General features: G+C 38.5%; 1 protein-coding gene across 1 annotated transcript; it reads left to right on the top strand.

Moving 5' to 3' along the window:
• The first annotated feature begins 6,089 nt into the window (after window positions 1-6,089).
• Window positions 6,090-15,013, top strand: LOC146865621 (uncharacterized). The gene is made up of 2 exons (XM_085640756.1): window positions 6,090-7,039; window positions 7,505-15,013. The coding sequence occupies exon 2, from the start codon at window positions 7,818-7,820 to the stop codon at window positions 14,280-14,282; it is 6,465 nt and encodes a 2,154-aa protein (XP_085496882.1). The 5' UTR covers window positions 6,090-7,039; window positions 7,505-7,817; the 3' UTR covers window positions 14,283-15,013.
• The last annotated feature ends 2,757 nt before the right edge of the window (window positions 15,014-17,770 follow it).

The following is a 17,770-nucleotide window of genomic DNA, read 5'->3' as shown; positions in this document are numbered from 1 at the left end:
ATTTTAAGTAGTTCGCAAGGACACACATTTTAAAAACAATAAAGTTCCTAAAACCCAACTTCTATGAACAGTTAGCTTGCTGCCCCATCCACCTCCTCCCCATCCTCTGTTGTCTGAATCCATGGACTAGCCTCCTCCCTCCTGCCATGCATGGTCTGATGTGCTGCCACTGCCCTGCATTTAGCATGATGTACCAGTCCACTCATCCTGCCCTCTATTGCCCAATTCTATGGCCCATCATTGACCTCCTGCTTAGCCTCTGTGCTTTGCTTGCTGCCCCTATTCTCCTTCCCCCTGCCCTCCGATGTCTTTGTGCATGCCCCTGCTCCATCCTTTTTGACCACCATGTTCCATGGACCTGCCAGTCCTATCTACTCTGAGTGTTCTGTTGAGCTGCCACTCCCCTACCACCTGCCTAGAAATTGTCAGATGACTGTAACGTGTCCCTGCCACCTCCACCCTGCCTGTCCACATGCCATGCCCCTATCCCCTTCCTCCTGTCCTCCATGGTCCATTTACTGCCACACCCTTCTGCCCTCCCTGGTCTGTTGTGCTGCAACTGCTCCTCCTGCCTGTCCCGCGCGGTCTGTTGTGAGCCCCTTCCCCTGAACTCTCTTGTCTGTGCCCAGGTCCTGACCCTCCCTTCTATCCTCCATGGTCCTTTGTGCATGCACCTGCACCCTCCTTCTTGCCCATCATAGCCATTGTGCTGCCACTAACCCTCCCGCTTGCCATTCATGGTCTTCTGTGCTGCCATGGCCCCTCCCACCTTCCCTGTGTGGTCAGCTAGCTGCTCCTGACCCCCTCCCACCTTCCCTCCATGGTCTGTGTGTATGCCATCATAGTCTCACTGTTGCTCTCCATGGTGTGTCTTGTTTCTAGTGCCCATCCTGCCTGACCTCCATGGTCATCTTGCGCTCCTGCCCTGCCCCCTTGTCCCCAGCCCTCTGTTTCCATGTGCAGACCCCTATTCCCTCCCTCCTGGCTTGTCGGTTCCATTGTAATGCCCCTGATCCGTCCCTCCTGCCCTTTATGGTCTGTTATGCTGCAGCTTTCTCTCCTGTCTGTCCATTATGGTCAGCTAGCTACCATTGCCTCTTTCCCCTCTGTTGTCTGTTGTCCATGTGCATGGTCCTGTCCCCTCCCTATTGCTTTCTATGGATTGTTGTGCTGCACTCCCGTCCCGCATGCCCTGTGTGGTGTATTGTGCTGCTGCAAACCCTGATGCCTGCCCTGTAGGGTCAGTTTGGTGCACCTCTCAATGTCCCTCCTGTCCTCTGTTATCCGAGTCCATGTCCCTACCCCAATTCCTCCTGCCTACCATGATCCAATGTACCATACTTGCGAACATTTTGAACTTGGTAAGAGGGAGATTTTGAAATAAAACTGGGGTATTGATTTTCTCCTTTGAGTTACATTGAAAAAGAGAAGATTGTAGACAGGAAACAGATCAAGTAAAGCCCATTTGAGCTTAAAAACATTGGACGTTTCCTGGCTGAAACGGGTCTGTTGGCATGTATGGTTGTATGAGCACTGCCTCTTCCTTCTGCCCAAAATGGTCTATTATATTGCCAAAGCCTCACTTGCCAGTCCTGTATTGTTGGTTTGTTGCCCCTGCCCCCCTTTCCACTGCCCTCCATAGTCCGTTGTGCTGCCACTGCCCTTCCTGCCTGCCTAGTGTGGTCAAATTGTTGCCTCTGCACTCTCCTACCTGCCTTCAATTTTCAGAGTCCGTGCCCCTGGCCTCTGCCTCTCAACAGTATCCCAATGAACAACTAGATTGCTAACATTCTATATTTATTACAAAAGTGTGGAATGCCTAAGTAGGACTGTTAGCGCTCTAGTTGTTCTTTAGAACACTCTGGGAACCTGCAGTAGAACACAAAGGAATCAACTGACAGTCTCTGCCCTTGTTGGATGTACATGTTTTACTGAGAATGTCAGACTTCATTCTCACATGACTGAGAAAGATAATGTGAATTTACAGAAAATATGCTCTCAGTTTAGCTTATAGATCACCTTCCAAACCTCTGTGGGAAAAGCATGAGAAAATGGTTCGCTCAAACATGATTCATGATGTCACAGCAGAAGGCTTTTTCTCATGGTAAAATCACCTTAGAACACACCACAATTCCTAAAATGAGTATGGTACCATCAACAAATGATTTAAAATTCAACTAAAGTCTTAAAACTTTCTATTAACTGCAATGCTTTTAATTGAGGTGCTATCATGTATATTGGTCCCAAGATGGCTGCCAACACATCTTGGATGAAGTACTGACAGCCAATCAGATCTCACAATGAGATGAGTGGTTAGGCTCCGCCCAGATATATCTATCTTTTTAACTCTAATTTTCTCAGGAACTACTGAACGGATTTACACCATTCAAACAAAAGGCACAAGTCTGAACTGAGGACTACCGCTTTGCCAAATTTGGTGTAATTCCGTTCAGCAGTTCGGGCTGTAGCTGCGTCAACAGGTCCTATGGGAAAATGCATGGGGAAAATGCTTTTTTTCTCGGCCCCCGCTTGACGAATCATTGTGAAATTTTCAGGATAGGAGCGGACCGGAGCTGGCCAAAAGTTTGGAAAATTTCGCGAAGATTCGTCAATTGGCGCCAAAGTTATTCCAAATAGAATGTTGCGGATTTCCTATGGAAAATAGGTCCTAACTATTAACTACCTACTGGCGACTGCCAGTAGGTAATATATATATATATATATATATATATATATATATATATATATATATATATATATATATATATATATATATATATATATATATTACCTACTGGCGGTCGCCAGTAGGTAGTTATAGTTAGGACCACGTTTCCATAGGAAAACCTCAACATTCTATTTTGAATAACTTTGGCGCCGGTCGACGAATCCTCGCGAATTTCTCAAAATAGGTGGGGCGCTACGCTCCGCTCCTACCCTGAAAGTCTCGGGGGGATCCGTCAAGCGGGGGCTGAGATAAAAGGGGGGTCCCAAAACGCGTTTTTCCCATGCATTTTTCCATAGGACCTTTAGAACGAGCTACAGCCCGAACGGCTGAACAGAATTACTAGAAATTTGGCAGAGAGGTAGTCCGTAGGTCAAGGAAGTGCCTTTTGTAGGTTTGGTGTAAATCAGTTCAGTTGATTTTGAGAAAATAGCCTTTAAATCAATATATATATCTGAGCCAGCTTACGGTACGCTTACCGTACGCTTACGGTAAGCGTACGGTGGCGTGCGCGAGCGCGATTCTGATTGGCTCTTAGATCTTAGTAAACATTCGAATCGGCCGAAACCAGGAAGCGGCGGCCGCCATTTTGTGTATTTCACTCTGAAAAAAAAGAGTGAAAACAAGGAAAGGGGGCAATGAGGAGAGTTACAGACCCCCTAACAATTGTAAGGGGGTCAAAGAAGGACAGAAAAGTACAAAAAAAACATTTATTGATTTTAAAAAAAATCACGGGGTACGCGTACGGTAAGCTCACGGTAAGCGTACGGTAAAAAAAATAAAAATAAATAAATGAAAATCAGATTTAAGAGTTTAGAAATTAGGGAGCTCTAAAAAGAGCTGTTGTGTTTATGGAGTCATTTTTTTAGTGGTACCTACAAGTAAGTACCGATGCAGAGTCTAAGGTTCAAGAGGAAGACTCTGTTCCCTTCATCATTGAAGTGCACACCATCTCCTCTATAAATGTCTTGCATGTCGTAACGCAAGTTGTTGTGGTAAATGGCACCCATACCATAGTCACGGAGGAAAGCAGAAACAGATTTGTTGACGTGCTTTCTTGCTTTGTCAATCTGTGGACAGAAATGATTGGACCAGTTCCATTTTTGCCTTTGGCATATGTTGGAAAACACAAAGGCAGTTTTAGGGAAAAGTGTAAACAGTTGTGCAAAGGTGTCCTTCATAAGCATTTCCAGACCTACCCCAGTCAAAGTGCCTAGGTCATTGCCACCACAGTGCACTATTATGAGGTCAGGGTGTTGGATTTGCATGAAGGATTTCACCAATGGCTTCAATTGGTGCCACTTTAACCCTCTCTGACCAATCCATTTAATGTCTACATTTGGCAAAGCAAGGTCTCTCACCATATCTGTTTTCTCTGCAAACTTTTCACTCCAGAAGACATAGCTGTGCCCTACAATCCACACTGTGAACATCTTCAAAGGAGAACTGGATGCACTCAGGAGGTGTCTTTCAGTAGAATGGCAATATGAAAAGAAAGACAGTTTGGAAATGGAGGCATACATATTTTTTACAAAACAAAAAGAACTGATTGGCTGTTTCATACCATTCTAGAAAAAAAACTAGGCTGTATGTGAAAATTAATAGAAGCATGTTTTGTATTGGTACAAAAAAATGTGTAACCAAAGAACAGTACTATGGATTTGCAGTTAGGTTTGAAAAGTCAAGCACTCTTGCTCTGTGGAATTGAAACATTGTGTGTCCAACTTCTGACCTAACTGCACACAGCAGTGTTCCATGAGCTGTTGCTATGGTAGCAGGCAGAAGTCAAGTTGGGGGAAGGGTACTAGGCAGAAGTCAAGTTGGGGGCAGGGTACTTTTGGAAAAGGGTTGGTTTTCAACCAATAGAAATGTGTCATTACATTTGAAAAAAAGGGGGAAGCACTGAGATTTGAAACTTACATGTATATGTGTGGAAAAATAGAGGGAAAGTTTGCCATTATCTGGTTCTGCTGAGAGGAGAGAGGTGTACAGAACAGAGATCCTGGCTCTGATAATCTGCTGTTTGAGTGACACATTTCTTTCACAACTAACTAATTTTAAAGGTGAGTTTACAGTTTGAGAGGGGATGTATGTGGTAACTTAAGAAATGAATAATAGAAATGGGAATTGTTTTTGTTGTAGTTACACATGGTGGATTCATAATGTGTCAGTCTGTAAAAGAGATTTTCACTTGGCCCGAAAAAAAAAGAGCAGTAAGTGTGCTTTCAAATTGGCAAAGAAATTTCGTTTTGGCACTAATGTGAAAACATGACTGTGTGTGCATAGAAGAATTATAGGCAGAAATGTATTGCGTCTTGCTCTGGTGATTTCACAGTTGCAGTAGATGGAAAAGAGGAGCGAATTTTTGGGGGAAGAAGCAGAGGTTTAGCACACACCCATGTGCTTGCCATGTATAGTCATGCACAGTAATTAGAAGCGAGTGGGGTTTTCAGGTTTAAGTCTGTAATGCAAATACATTCAGCATCACTAAGGCTGGTTGCCCCTGCTGGAGTGTAGGCAGTCACAGAGAATACACACGGTGGTGGTCTGAAAAAAAAACTGCTTGGACATGTGCATTTAAATAAATTAAAAAAAAAGGTTTCAGAATGTGTCAGTCTGTAAAAGTGATTTCAAATTGAAAAAAGAGATATACACTTGCCCCCGAAAAAAAAAGAGCAGTAAGTGTGCTTTCAAATTGGCAAAGAAATTTCGTTTTGGCACTAATGTGAAAACATGACTCTGTGTGCATAGAAGAATTATAGGCAGAAATGTATTGCGTCTTGCTCTGGTGATTTCACAGTTGCAGTAGATGGAAAAGAGGAGCGAATTTTTGGGGGATGAAGCAGAGGTTTAGCACACACCCATGTGCTTGCCATGTATAGTCATGCACAGTAATTAGAAGCGAGTGGGGTTTTCAGGTTTAAGTCTGTAATGCAAAAACATTCAGCATCACTAAGGCTGGTTGCCCCTGCTGGAGTGTAGGCAGTCACAGAGAATACACACGGTGGTGGTCTGAAAAAAAAACAGCTTGGACATGTGCATTTAAATAAATTTAAAAAAAAAGGTTTCAGAATGTGTCAGTCTGTAAAAGTGATTTCAAAGTGTAAAAAGAGATTTTCACTTGGCCCGAAAAAAAAAAGAGCAGTAAGTGTGCTTTCAAATTGGCAAAGAAATTTCGTTTTGGCACTAATGTGAAAACATGACTCTGTGTGCATAGAAGAATTATAGGCAGAAATGTATTGCGTCTTGCTCTGGTGATTTCACAGTTGCAGTAGATGGAAAAGAGGAGCGAATTTTTGGGGGAAGAAGCAGAGGTTTAGCACACACCCATGTGCTTGCCATGTATAGTCATGCACAGTAATTAGAAGCGAGTGGGGTTTTCAGGTTTAAGTCTGTAATGCAAATACATTCAGCATCACTAAGGCTGTTTGCCCCTGCTGGAGTGTAGGCAGTCACAGAGAATACACACGGTGGTGGTCTGAAAAAAAAACTGCTTGGACATGTGCATTTAAATAAATTTAAAAAAAAGGTTTCAGAATGTGTCAGTCTGTAAAAGTGATTTCAAATTGAAAAAAGAGATATACACTTGCCCCCGAAAAAAAAAGAGCAGTAAGTGTGCTTTCAAATTGGCAAAGAAATTTCGTTTTGGCACTAATGTGAAAACATGACTCTGTGTGCATAGAAGAATTATAGGCAGAAATGTATTGCGTCTTGCTCTGGTGATTTCACAGTTGCAGTAGATGGAAAAGAGGAGCGAATTTTTGGGGGAAGAAGCAGAGGTTTAGCACACACCCATGTGCTTGCCATGTATAGTCATGCACAGTAATTAGAAGCGAGTGGGGTTTTCAGGTTTAAGTCTGTAATGCAAATACATTCAGCATCACTAAGGCTGGTTGCCCCTGCTGGAGTGTAGGCAGTCACAGAGAATGCACACGGTGGTGGTCTGAAAAAAAAACTGCTTGGACATGTGCATTTAAATAAATTAAAAAAAAAGGTTTCAGAATGTGTCAGTCTGTAAAAGTGATTTCAAATTGAAAAAAGAGATATACACTTGCCCCCGAAAAAAAAAGAGCAGTAAGTGTGCTTTCAAATTGGCAAAGAAATTTCGTTTTGGCACTAATGTGAAAACATGACTCTGTGTGCATAGAAGAATTATAGGCAGAAATGTATTGCGTCTTGCTCTGGTGATTTCACAGTTGCAGTAGATGGAAAAGAGGAGCGAATTTTTGGGGGAAGAAGCAGAGGTTTAGCACACACCCATGTGCTTGCCATGTATAGTCATGCACAGTAATTAGAAGCGAGTGGGGTTTTCAGGTTTAAGTCTGTAATGCAAATACATTCAGCATCACTAAGGCTGGTTGCCCCTGCTGGAGTGTAGGCAGTCACAGAGAATACACACGGTGGTGGTCTGAAAAAAAAACAGCTTGGACATGTGCATTTAAATAAATTTTAAAAAAAAGGTTTCAGAATGTGTCAGTCTGTAAAAGTGATTTCAAAGTGTAAAAAGAGATTTTCACTTGGCCCGAAAAAAAAAGAGCAGTAAGTGTGCTTTCAAATTGGCAAAGAAATTTCGTTTTGGCACTAATGTGAAAACATGACTCTGTGTGCATAGAAGAATTATAGGCAGAAATGTATTGCGTCTTGCTCTGGTGATTTCACAGTTGCAGTAGATGGAAAAGAGGAGCGAATTTTTGGGGGAAGAAGCAGAGGTTTAGCACACACCCATGTGCTTGCCATGTATAGTCATGCACAGTAATTAGAAGCGAGTGGGGTTTTCAGGTTTAAGTCTGTAATGCAAATACATTCAGCATCACTAAGGCTGGTTGCCCCTGCTGGAGTGTAGGCAGTCACAGAGAATACACACGGTGGTGGTCTGAAAAAAAAACAGCTTGGTTTCATAATGTGACAGTTTGTTATACAGATTTTCACTTGCCCAAAAAAAAAGAGGAGTTTGTGTGCATTCAAATTGGCAAAGAAATTTCGTTTTGTGACTATTGTGAAAAGAAATGTAGTAATATATTTAAATACAATAAAGAATTTTTTTTTTAGTTTTTTTGCAGGTATTGCTGAAGAACAGTGAACAAAATTTAAGATGCCTACAAAATCTCGAGTTCAAAAAACGCTAAAAAAAAAACTATATTTGAGGACAACTGGAGGACCAAAGTTAGTAGAAGATGCTGATGTTGGGAAAAAGAAAAAATCTTCTGGTAAGCAAAAAAGACAATTCCTAAACAAAATATTGAAAACAAACAAAAATGTACAAAATGTCTGTTCTCGGAAAAATGTAACAAAACCTACAGAACAGCAAAAAATTGAGGATTTAGTTAATGCAAATATACCTTCTGCAATTGAAAAGTTTAACATAAACAGAAAAACAGCATTTAAAGAGATACGTAGAAAAATGTTTCAGAGAAGAGTTATGTCCAATTTGATAAAGGATATAAAGAAATATAAGCAAAAGGCTAAATATTATAAGAGAAAAAAAGAAATTGAAGCCATTGCAGCAAAGGCATTAGAATTAAAAAGGAAACTATTCATATTAATTTTGAATAGGATGCGTACATTAGATAAAATGGTTAATGTACTGAAATCACAAAGCAAAAGCAAAAGAGTAGTGAACAGAACAAATTTTTGTAAAGTGTTTTTAGGAAAGTGGATGCATAGCTCAAGTAGTGAACCTTTTTTTAATGAAGAGAGCTATTTTCAAAGTAATAGTTTGCTGCATGCAGTTGACACCAGAGGTCGTTCATACGAAGTAAAAAATGGTTGCATAATGGAGAAGGAGATAATGGTTCCAAGAGATGAGGTACAAGTGATGGCAGATGAGGCAATGGGGAGACGTCCTAAAGCCCCAGTGTACACTTGGAATTGTAGTAGTATTTGCACTGTGCGTCAGGAATCTATTGACAGATTTCGAGAGTTTCTAAGAGAATATAGTAAAAAAAGTGTAAAACAAAAGATTAAGGTGCTTCAAAGTCTGGATCCATGCAGAGTGAGAGAGAATACTGGTTTGCAGGGTCATTCTCTTGCTTGTCTATCTAGAAAAGTGTGCAATAGTGTTTTCCATCATTTTAGGATGCTGGCTGTTCATCATACTGAAATGAGAAAGTTTGTGAGACGGTTGTATTTTGCCAAAAGTCCAGCAATAAAGTTAAATGAATTGAATAGGGCTCTGTTCCGAGGAACGGTATCAGATGTAGAGAAGGTTGTTGATGAAATTCAGTTTTGTTACTTTGGTCCTGAACAAAACAGTGCAGAGAAGGACACAGTAAATGAGGCAGAAGTGGAAGAGAATGTAGAACCTTGTGTAAGTAAGACATTTAATGATCACATAACAAAATTTGCAATAGTCTCTAATGAAAGACCAAATGTTACTTGTATTTGTTGCCGCAGAACTCATTATAGAAAACAAACTAGGAATGTTGATCTCTACAGAAAGAGTGAAAATGAAGATAATTATAAGTGGATGGATTTTGCAACATATATATTTCTTGAAAATTGTTTTGAATTGGGTGAAGATCAGCGTATTTGTAAATACTGCTACAACAAGTTAGAGGAAAATAGAATGCCGACCAGAGCTGTACATAATAATTTAGAATTGGATGCTATTCCTGCTGAACTTTCTGAATTAAATACATATGAGTCTATACTCATTCAATGTGTTCATCCGTTCCAGACCATAGTACGTATGGAGCCCAAAACTGGTAAATTACCTCCTTCAGATTTACTGAGAGGTTTAAAAGGTAGAGTGGTGTATTTGCCCTTGGATTTGAAAAAAAATATGGAAACTATTGATGCGGATACTTTGGAAACTGAACCATTAATTATTCTGGTTAATGGTGTACCTACAAAGAATAAGAAGATTTGGCAGGAGCTGGTAGATGTGCGGAAAGTACAAAGAGCAAATTTGTATTTGAAAAAAAATAACAAATGGTATGAATCAATTTATATAGTAGAAGAAGAAGAAGAAGAAGATTTACAAGGAGATACAGAAACACCAAGTGGACAAATTGAAAAAGTGGACAAGTCAAAGGAAGAAGAAATTTATGAACATTTTAGCATACATCCTCTCCATTCGAAAGAAGTTATGGGAGACAATATTGATCTCTTTCAGATGAAGAAAGCAAAAGGAAATCCCGTGAGTGTATGGGAGGAGAGCTTGGAAGCTCGATGTTTTCCCCAGCTGTTTCCTAAAGGAAAAGGAGGACGATACGATGAACGTCCGGAACAGATTCCAGCTTCTGAGTATCGGACTACAAGACTATATGCTGAAGATCCCAGATTTCGACAAAGTATCCCTTATTTGTTCCATCTTTTATTTGAAAGCGACTTGTCTGCACTGTCTTATGCAGTAAATCACATTTTAAAAAGTGGAGTACATTTACAAAATGTGTCTGCTAAGGATTTTATGGAGAAAGTGCAGCACCGAGATGATCATTTGGAAACACAACTGATCAATCTGATGGCTTGTCAGCGTGGGACAAATGAATATTGGTACCGACGCCATGGTGAACTAAAATGCATGTTACGCAATTTAGGAACACCAACATGGTTCCTTACCCTAAGCTGCGCCGAGTACGCTTGGGATGATTTACTGGATTTTCTACGAGAGGCCAATTCAAACATTGAAAACATCGAATACAAGACAGCAGGAGAACTGTGCTCATTGGATCCGGTTAATGTTTGCAGATATTTCAATCATAGATTTGAGGCTATGATGTCCTTCATCTGCAATAAAAAAAATCCACCCCTTGGAGAAGTAGTGGATTTCTTTTGGAGAAAAGAGTACCAGGCAAGAGGTGCTCCTCATATTCATATGCTGCTGTGGATCAAGGATGCCCCAAAGTTTGGAACAGATACTGATGAAGCAGTGTTATCTTACATTGAAGAATATGCAACATGTGCTATACCTAAAAGCACAGAAGAGTACAAGTTAAAGGAGCAAGTTCTACGTTTCCAAAGTCATCGGTGTGGAAAATACTGTCGACGGAAATACAAGAGCAAAGAAAAATACTACACTAAATGTCGATTTGGATTTCCTAGACCTGTTCTTACAAATGGAAGAGTCAACAGTTTTATGTCAGCTGTGAGACATACTATCACAAGAAAATCACCTAAGAATACCTACAACCTTAAAAGAAAAGAAGAATCAAAAAATATAAATGACTACAACCCAGTCATTTTATCCATGTGGAACGCTAACATGGATATACAGTATGTTGCTGACAATTCCATTGCTGTTGCTCGATATGTAACGTCTTACATTACGAAATCAGAAAAAACAGAATTGAAGGAAATGTGGGAAGAGATTTCTCACGAGAAGACTGTCAGTAAGAAGCTGTACAGTTTCAGTTTGAAGATGTTATCGCATCGAGAAATTGGATCCTACGAATGTTCAGATAGATTATCTTCTGCAAGTCTCTACTCGAAGTCAAGAAGAATAATTTGGGCAAGTTTAGGCCTTGCAGCAATGAGAAATCGGGTACTGAAATCTGTTGGAGAAATTGAATATTTGGCACAGTTCGAACCTGAAAGTACAGATATATTGAAAACAAACATGTTGGACACATATTATCCCAAGAGAAGTCATCATCTGGAGAACATGTGTCTCTATGAAGTGCTGCAGAACTACATTTATTCACGGAAAGCTGCAGAAGACATCAATAATGGAAAATATAAAGTCGTTGGTGAAGAAGGATGTTTGGTGAAGCAAACCAAAGGAAGTTTGATAAATCACCGGAAGCTGAGTTGCGACACTACCGACAAGAAAGAATTTTACTACTTGGCTCTTTTACAGTTGTTTAAACCATGGCGTTCAGAGGATGAACTACTGGGAGAATTCCAGAGCTATGAAGATTCTTTTAATGCTTGCAAAGACAGCATACAATGCAGTACATTCTCAACTTATCTGCAAATGTTAAATGAAGAAATTGAACAGGAAACTACAATTGCAGCAGAAATTGCTAGAGACAGTTCTCAGGACAGCCAAAGTTCAGGAACATACAGTCAAGATCCCCTAGGACAACCAATCGTTGAAAATGAAGCATCAATAGCCATGAATGAAGTGGAAACGGCTATGAATCAAGCTCAAGAAGAATTTATAGACTTAGAAAATTTGGAAAGACAACTGAATCAAGAGCAGCAACAAATTTATGAAGAGATCAAAAACAAAATTGATCACGGATTTCTACATGAAAAAAAAGAGTGCTCATGCACATCATTTCATCCAATCAGGATGTATGTAAGCGGACAAGCTGGCACTGGAAAAAGTTTCCTAATTAAAGTCATCAGAAGCTACCTAAAGCAAAAAACAGATTCTACTTTGTCTTGTGTGGTTACTGCTCCAACTGGGTTAGCAGCATATAACATAAAAGGAATCACCTTACATCGTTTGCTAATGTTACCAGTGGAGCATGAGAACAAAATACAATTCAACAAGCTAACTGGAGAAGCATGCTTGGAAGTTTCAAGAGTATTGAAGAAGATGCAAGTTCTCATTATTGATGAGGTGAGCATGGTATCAAACTTAATGCTTGCCTTTGTGCATTTAAGAATGCAGCAAATTTTGAAGACAGACTATGACGTGTTATTTGGTGGAAAACACGTCATAGTTTTTGGGGATCTTTTGCAACTTACTCCGGTTAAAGGACAACCAGTGTTTAATACTGTGACACATGAAGACACGAAGAAGTCATTGGGAAGCATCGGTAATACAAATATTTGGTCCTTCTTTGAGTACAAGGAACTTACAACTAATATGAGGCAAGCAAACGATGAAGAATATGGAAGTATTCTGAAAGATATCAGGATTGGACTACTCACAGAAGCTGGCAAAAAAGCATTACAGACTCGGCTGCTACATAATTTATTTCCAAAGGAAGAAATAGTTGCAGAGAAGATATACAAGAACATTGCAGAAAACAAAAGTGTCATCTGCTTAATGCCAACTCTACGTGAATGCTCAATATTCAATGAGGAGCTTTTGAAATTGGAAAAGGAAGAGATCAGGAAATTGGAAGCAGTGGACAAAATTGAGGATGGAAGAATTACTGTCACAGTAACAGGCAAACTGAAAAATAAATTGGACTCACTAGAGAAGAACATCTCCAAAACAGCAGGATTAGAAAAAAATCTATATGTTTGCATGAACTGTAGAGTGTTTTTAAGGAGAAATTTGGATGTTGAAAAAGGCTTAGTAAATGGAGCGATGGGAAGAGTTGTGGGTTTTATTAATTATCAGAAAAAAGATGGAATTGAATGGTTAAAAATAAAATTTGATCAGATAGAGGAAGTTAAAGACATTTGTCGTTGTTCAGTTCGTTTCATGCTTGTGAAAGACTTATATGTACGTAGGAAGCAGTTTCCGTTTTCTCTAGCATATGCTGTAACTATTCACAAGTCTCAAGGATTGACTGTAGATTGTGCATTTGTGAACATTGGATCTAGTGTGTTCAAAGAAGGTATGGCATATGTTGCTTTGTCACGAGTCAAAACATTATCAGGTTTATTCATGATAGACTTCGATGACTCAAAAGTTAGTGCTGATACAAACTGTGTAAAGGAGTATAATAGATTAAGAAGAAGCTATGCTCCTCATTTAGGTCAGTATCCTGTGTTGGAGAAACGTGTAGTTTCTCGTAAAAGGAGAAATGAGAATATCTGTAATGAAGATGTAGAGAAGAGGAAAAAAAAGAGGAGTGATGTAATTGCAAGCAAAAAGAATAAGGAAAATGAAGAACAGGTTGTAGGATGTCATTTTGAAAATAGCTCTGGTGTCAACTGCTACGCAAATGTAGTGCTGAATGTTGCTTTTTATCTGGAAAGTTTGCAAGAGCAGATAATAATAAATCAGGGAAAAAGATTCTGTTCAGAGCTCAGTCTCCTTTTTCAAAAGCTGAGTAAAGATAAAACTCAAATAGAAAGTGCTACTGATATTAGAAAACTTTTAGATGTATGTTCAGGACGAACACAGTTTTCTCAAAATGAACAGCAAGATGCTCACGAATTTTTGATGTATTTTCTTCAGGTAGTGGAAGAAGAAGGAGTTCCCATTGACATTTTTTTTGGTCTCTCTTATAAATGGGAACATAGTTGTGATAATTGTTATAATATAAGTGGTTCTATTGTTGATAATGAAAGGTTTATTTATTTGACATTGCCAGAGAGTAAAACAGTCACTTTTGCAAACTTAGTTAAAGATGCTAATCATAGCATGAAATGTGGTGAGTGTAATTCTGACATGTTATCAACATTAATTTTAAGGGAATACGGACAGTATGTAATTTTAATGATGCAACGATGTAGAGCTGATGGATCAAAATTGGATACTTTAATAAAGAAGTTTACAGGACAGCAATTATCAATTTCAGGAAAAACTTTTGTAACTGTTGCAATAATTTTCCATGATGGACCTACTGTTACTTCTGGACATTACACAGTTTATCTAAAATGTGAAAAAGGATGGACACTGTGTAATGATTCCCAATTGATTTTCAAACAACGTTTGCCTTTTGATTTAGCAAATTCCTATCTAATCTTCCTGAAACCTAAATTTTAGAGAGACTTGGCAAGATCTGGACAAAATAATTTTACCATTTTACAGGATTACCATTGCAATTTTGTAGAAAAAAGATTTTTAAAATTATCATTTGGCCTAAAGGAAAGATAACCAATTGTAATGTGGACTTTTTAAATTTTTAATGCAATTTTGAAAAACCAATAATTTAGAGATTATCGGTAACTTCTGCACATTTTAAATTTTGGAATGTTATTGGACTGCCACTGGAAATTTTTTCAAAAATAATTTCAAAAATTACTATTTGGCCATGTGGAAAAGTAAGCAATTCTATTGTGGACTAAATAAATTATTCGAAAAATTTTCGTGAACCAAAATGTTACAGAGAATCGGTGAGATCTGGACAGATTAAACTTTAGAATTTTAATGGTTTTCCCTTGGAAATTTATTCCAGGGAAAGAATAAAAAATACTATTTGGCCTAAAGGAAATAAAATCAGATGTATTTTGGAGTTATTTGAGATATATTATTGTGAATGTACTTCTGAAACAAAAATATCAGACGGTATTTTAAAGAAAAAAGTATTGTTTTTAGATGACATTTTTTAAGAATAATATGCATTTCTGTAATGATAAGTTTAAGTGAGAAGAGATTCTGGGCTTTTTTAATACAATCTTTGAGATTGTTATTTTTTTTTGCCCGCTGTAAAATGATGAATGCAATTGCTTTCACAATTTATAGTGAAATGCAATATATTCTGAAAACAGCAAAAATAAGGCAAAAATATTTTTTGGAAAAAAATGTAAATATGTGTACTGTATTATAAAATGTTTTAAAAATATTAATACTTTTTTCTTTTTTTTCAGATCGATATAGAAAATTTTCGTAAACTACAACCATTTTAAAAACTATTTTTTAAAAAAACAAATGAATAAATATTTTTTTCAGTGAGTATGGTAAGTCAATAGTAATAATTGTAGTCTTTCAAGGACCTTGTAATGTGAAAAATGATTTTTAGTGTTTTTTTTAAAAAATAAAAAAAAAGGTACGCTTACCGTACGCGTACGGTAAAAAAAAAAAAAGTTTTTTAAAAAAAATGTAAAAAAAAGATGAAAGATAAGGTTGGCTCTTAAAAGAACCGTTGTGTTCATGCAGGGACAGAGGAAAGGAACCATGGGAAAATCATTCAAAGCTACAAATGTGCTGATCTATTTTGTTATTCACTAGGGAAACACTGGTCTCCCTATAACAAATTAGAGCTTTACAAAATGTGCAATGAATATCAACCTTCCAAAATCGAGGGTTCATTTCCAGAGGGCCAGCAAAAGGAGATTCTCCCCCCACAGATGAAGGGCTCACCTGAGCTGCAGAAGAAGGAGTAAGCTCTGCAGGTGATGGTCCAGGCTGAGCTGCTGTGGATGTACTGGCTCGTCTTTCTGAAGAGTTACCTCCAAAAAGTTGAGCATGTGTCCTTTTGTGTACATCCTTGAGGTGCCTCATCATGGTGTGATTCCCAAAGGAATACTTCCTGTCAGGATTACCTCTAGAAAGTACACGCTTACACAGCTTGCAAGTAACTAAGGGTGCATTCACCTTTTGCTGGCCTTCTGGAAAAGTAAAATAATCCCAAACATAAGAAGGTTTTACTTTCCTCGCTCTCTGCCTCAAGACAGTGCTGCTGGTGCTAGCCTCACTCTCAGAAGAGCTCTGCTGTTCTGCCATCGTATCCCAAAGACAAACCAGCTCCTTCTCCCAAGGGATCACAAGCAGAAATGAGGGGAATGGGTGTGGTGTAGGAGAGTTCTAGAACTGAAAGTAGTTTCAACCAATCAAAAGTTGTGTTTCAAGATCACATGACCTACCGTACGCTTACGGTACGCTTACGGTGCGCTTACGGCAAAAAGTACGCGTGCGCGTAAAAAAGACACGCGCTTGCGCACATGCGCATAACAGTCATTTCCCGGCACTTCCGCGTAACGTGCGCGTGTTGCGTAAGCGCGCACGCGTCCCACGCGCAGTACGCGCGGCTACGCAAAGTGCGTAACTATACGCAAGCAGCGTAGATAGATTACGGACGTTGCGTAAACCGTACGCTTACCGTGAGCTTACGGTACGCGTACTATAAAAAAAAAAAAAAAAAAAAAAAAATCTGGAAATAAATTTTACATGTTTATTTTAAAAAATATATATAAAAAAAATATTTAAGGATTTTAAAAATTAAAGCATAGTCTTTATAAAAGATAAGAAAATTAAAATAAAAATATGTTTGAAAAAAATGAAGAATATAAAAAAAAAATAGCATTTAAAAAACCTTGCAAATTCACTGAAAAAACCATGGGTTTCACACACGTTATAGTTAGGAATTAGCATTTAAAAAACCTTGCAAATTCACTGAAAAAACCATGGGTTTCACACACGTTATAGTTAGGAATTAGCATTTAAAAAACCTTAGAAATTCACTGAAAAAACCATAGGTTTCACACACGTTATAGTTAGGAATTAGCATTTAAAAAACCTTAGAAATTTAGTGAAAAAACCATAGGTTTCACACATGTTATAGTTAGCTGGACATTTTACTCGTAAAAAACCAATGAAATTGCCCCGTTATAGTTAGTTCAGCTAACTATAACTCGCGCGCCCGCAATGCACTGCTGATGACGTCACATATTACATCACTCATGACATGGTCAGTGACATCACTCATGACATCACTGATGACATCTCAAATGACATCACTGATGACATCACTGATGACATCATCCAGTGAATGTGTGTTATTCTGAAAATTAAATATGTTTTATATATGTATATCTCATGGTCGATGGAAGAATAAATGGGTATATAAGTGTCTAAATGGATGATTTGTTTTTGAAAAATTGATTGTGTAACTGACTGATTAAGTGTATCATAGTGAATACATGGCTTAGTGAGTAATGTTTAAATATGTAAATATCTGTATCAGTCTCTCACTTTGTGTATAAGTGGCTGCATGGGTTGGTGAGTAGCTACATGGGTGCCTATTTAGGTTATTAGTTGTTTTTTTGAGTATCAGTCTGAGTGTCTGCATGGTTCGGTGGGGGGTATTACGTAGTGCATCGGTGCATGAATGAGTGACTCACTGTTTGTATGTGTTGAACACAGCATGTGTGCAGGACTGTATGGGTGGATGAGTGTGTGTATGGGTGTGTTAGTGAGTGAATGACTGTCTCAATAGTGTCTTCAGGAGTAACTACATACGTTTTAAACTAGTATATGTGACTATTGGTGTATATATGTGAGTATATGTGAAAGTGAGAGATTGAAAGAGTTCCTGTATGAATAAGTATGTGTTTCTATAAGTGATTGTTTAAAAGACTAAGTATGTGTAAGTTTCCGTAGAAGTAAGTGTGGTGGTGTGTGTATAACTGTATATGCAAGTAAATGTATGTTTGATTCTTTATTAGCATGAGTGACTATGTGTGTGAGTAACTCTATGGATGAGTGGCATTGTGTAACAGGATGTATAGATGTATGAGTACATATGATGAGTG

The sequence above is a fragment of the Triturus cristatus genome, chromosome 2_1, assembly GCF_964204655.1.
Source record: "Triturus cristatus chromosome 2_1, aTriCri1.1, whole genome shotgun sequence".
Taxonomy (NCBI): Eukaryota; Metazoa; Chordata; class Amphibia; order Caudata; family Salamandridae; genus Triturus; species Triturus cristatus.
The sequence above is the reverse complement of the archived record's forward strand: the minus strand, read 5'-3'. Positions and strand labels throughout refer to the sequence as shown.

Bases quoted from the DNA above. Each gene is read 5' to 3' on its own strand.
- LOC146865621 (XM_085640756.1), top strand. From the start codon at position 7,818: ATGCCTACAAAATCTCGAGTTCAAAAAACGCTAAAAAAAAAACTATAT.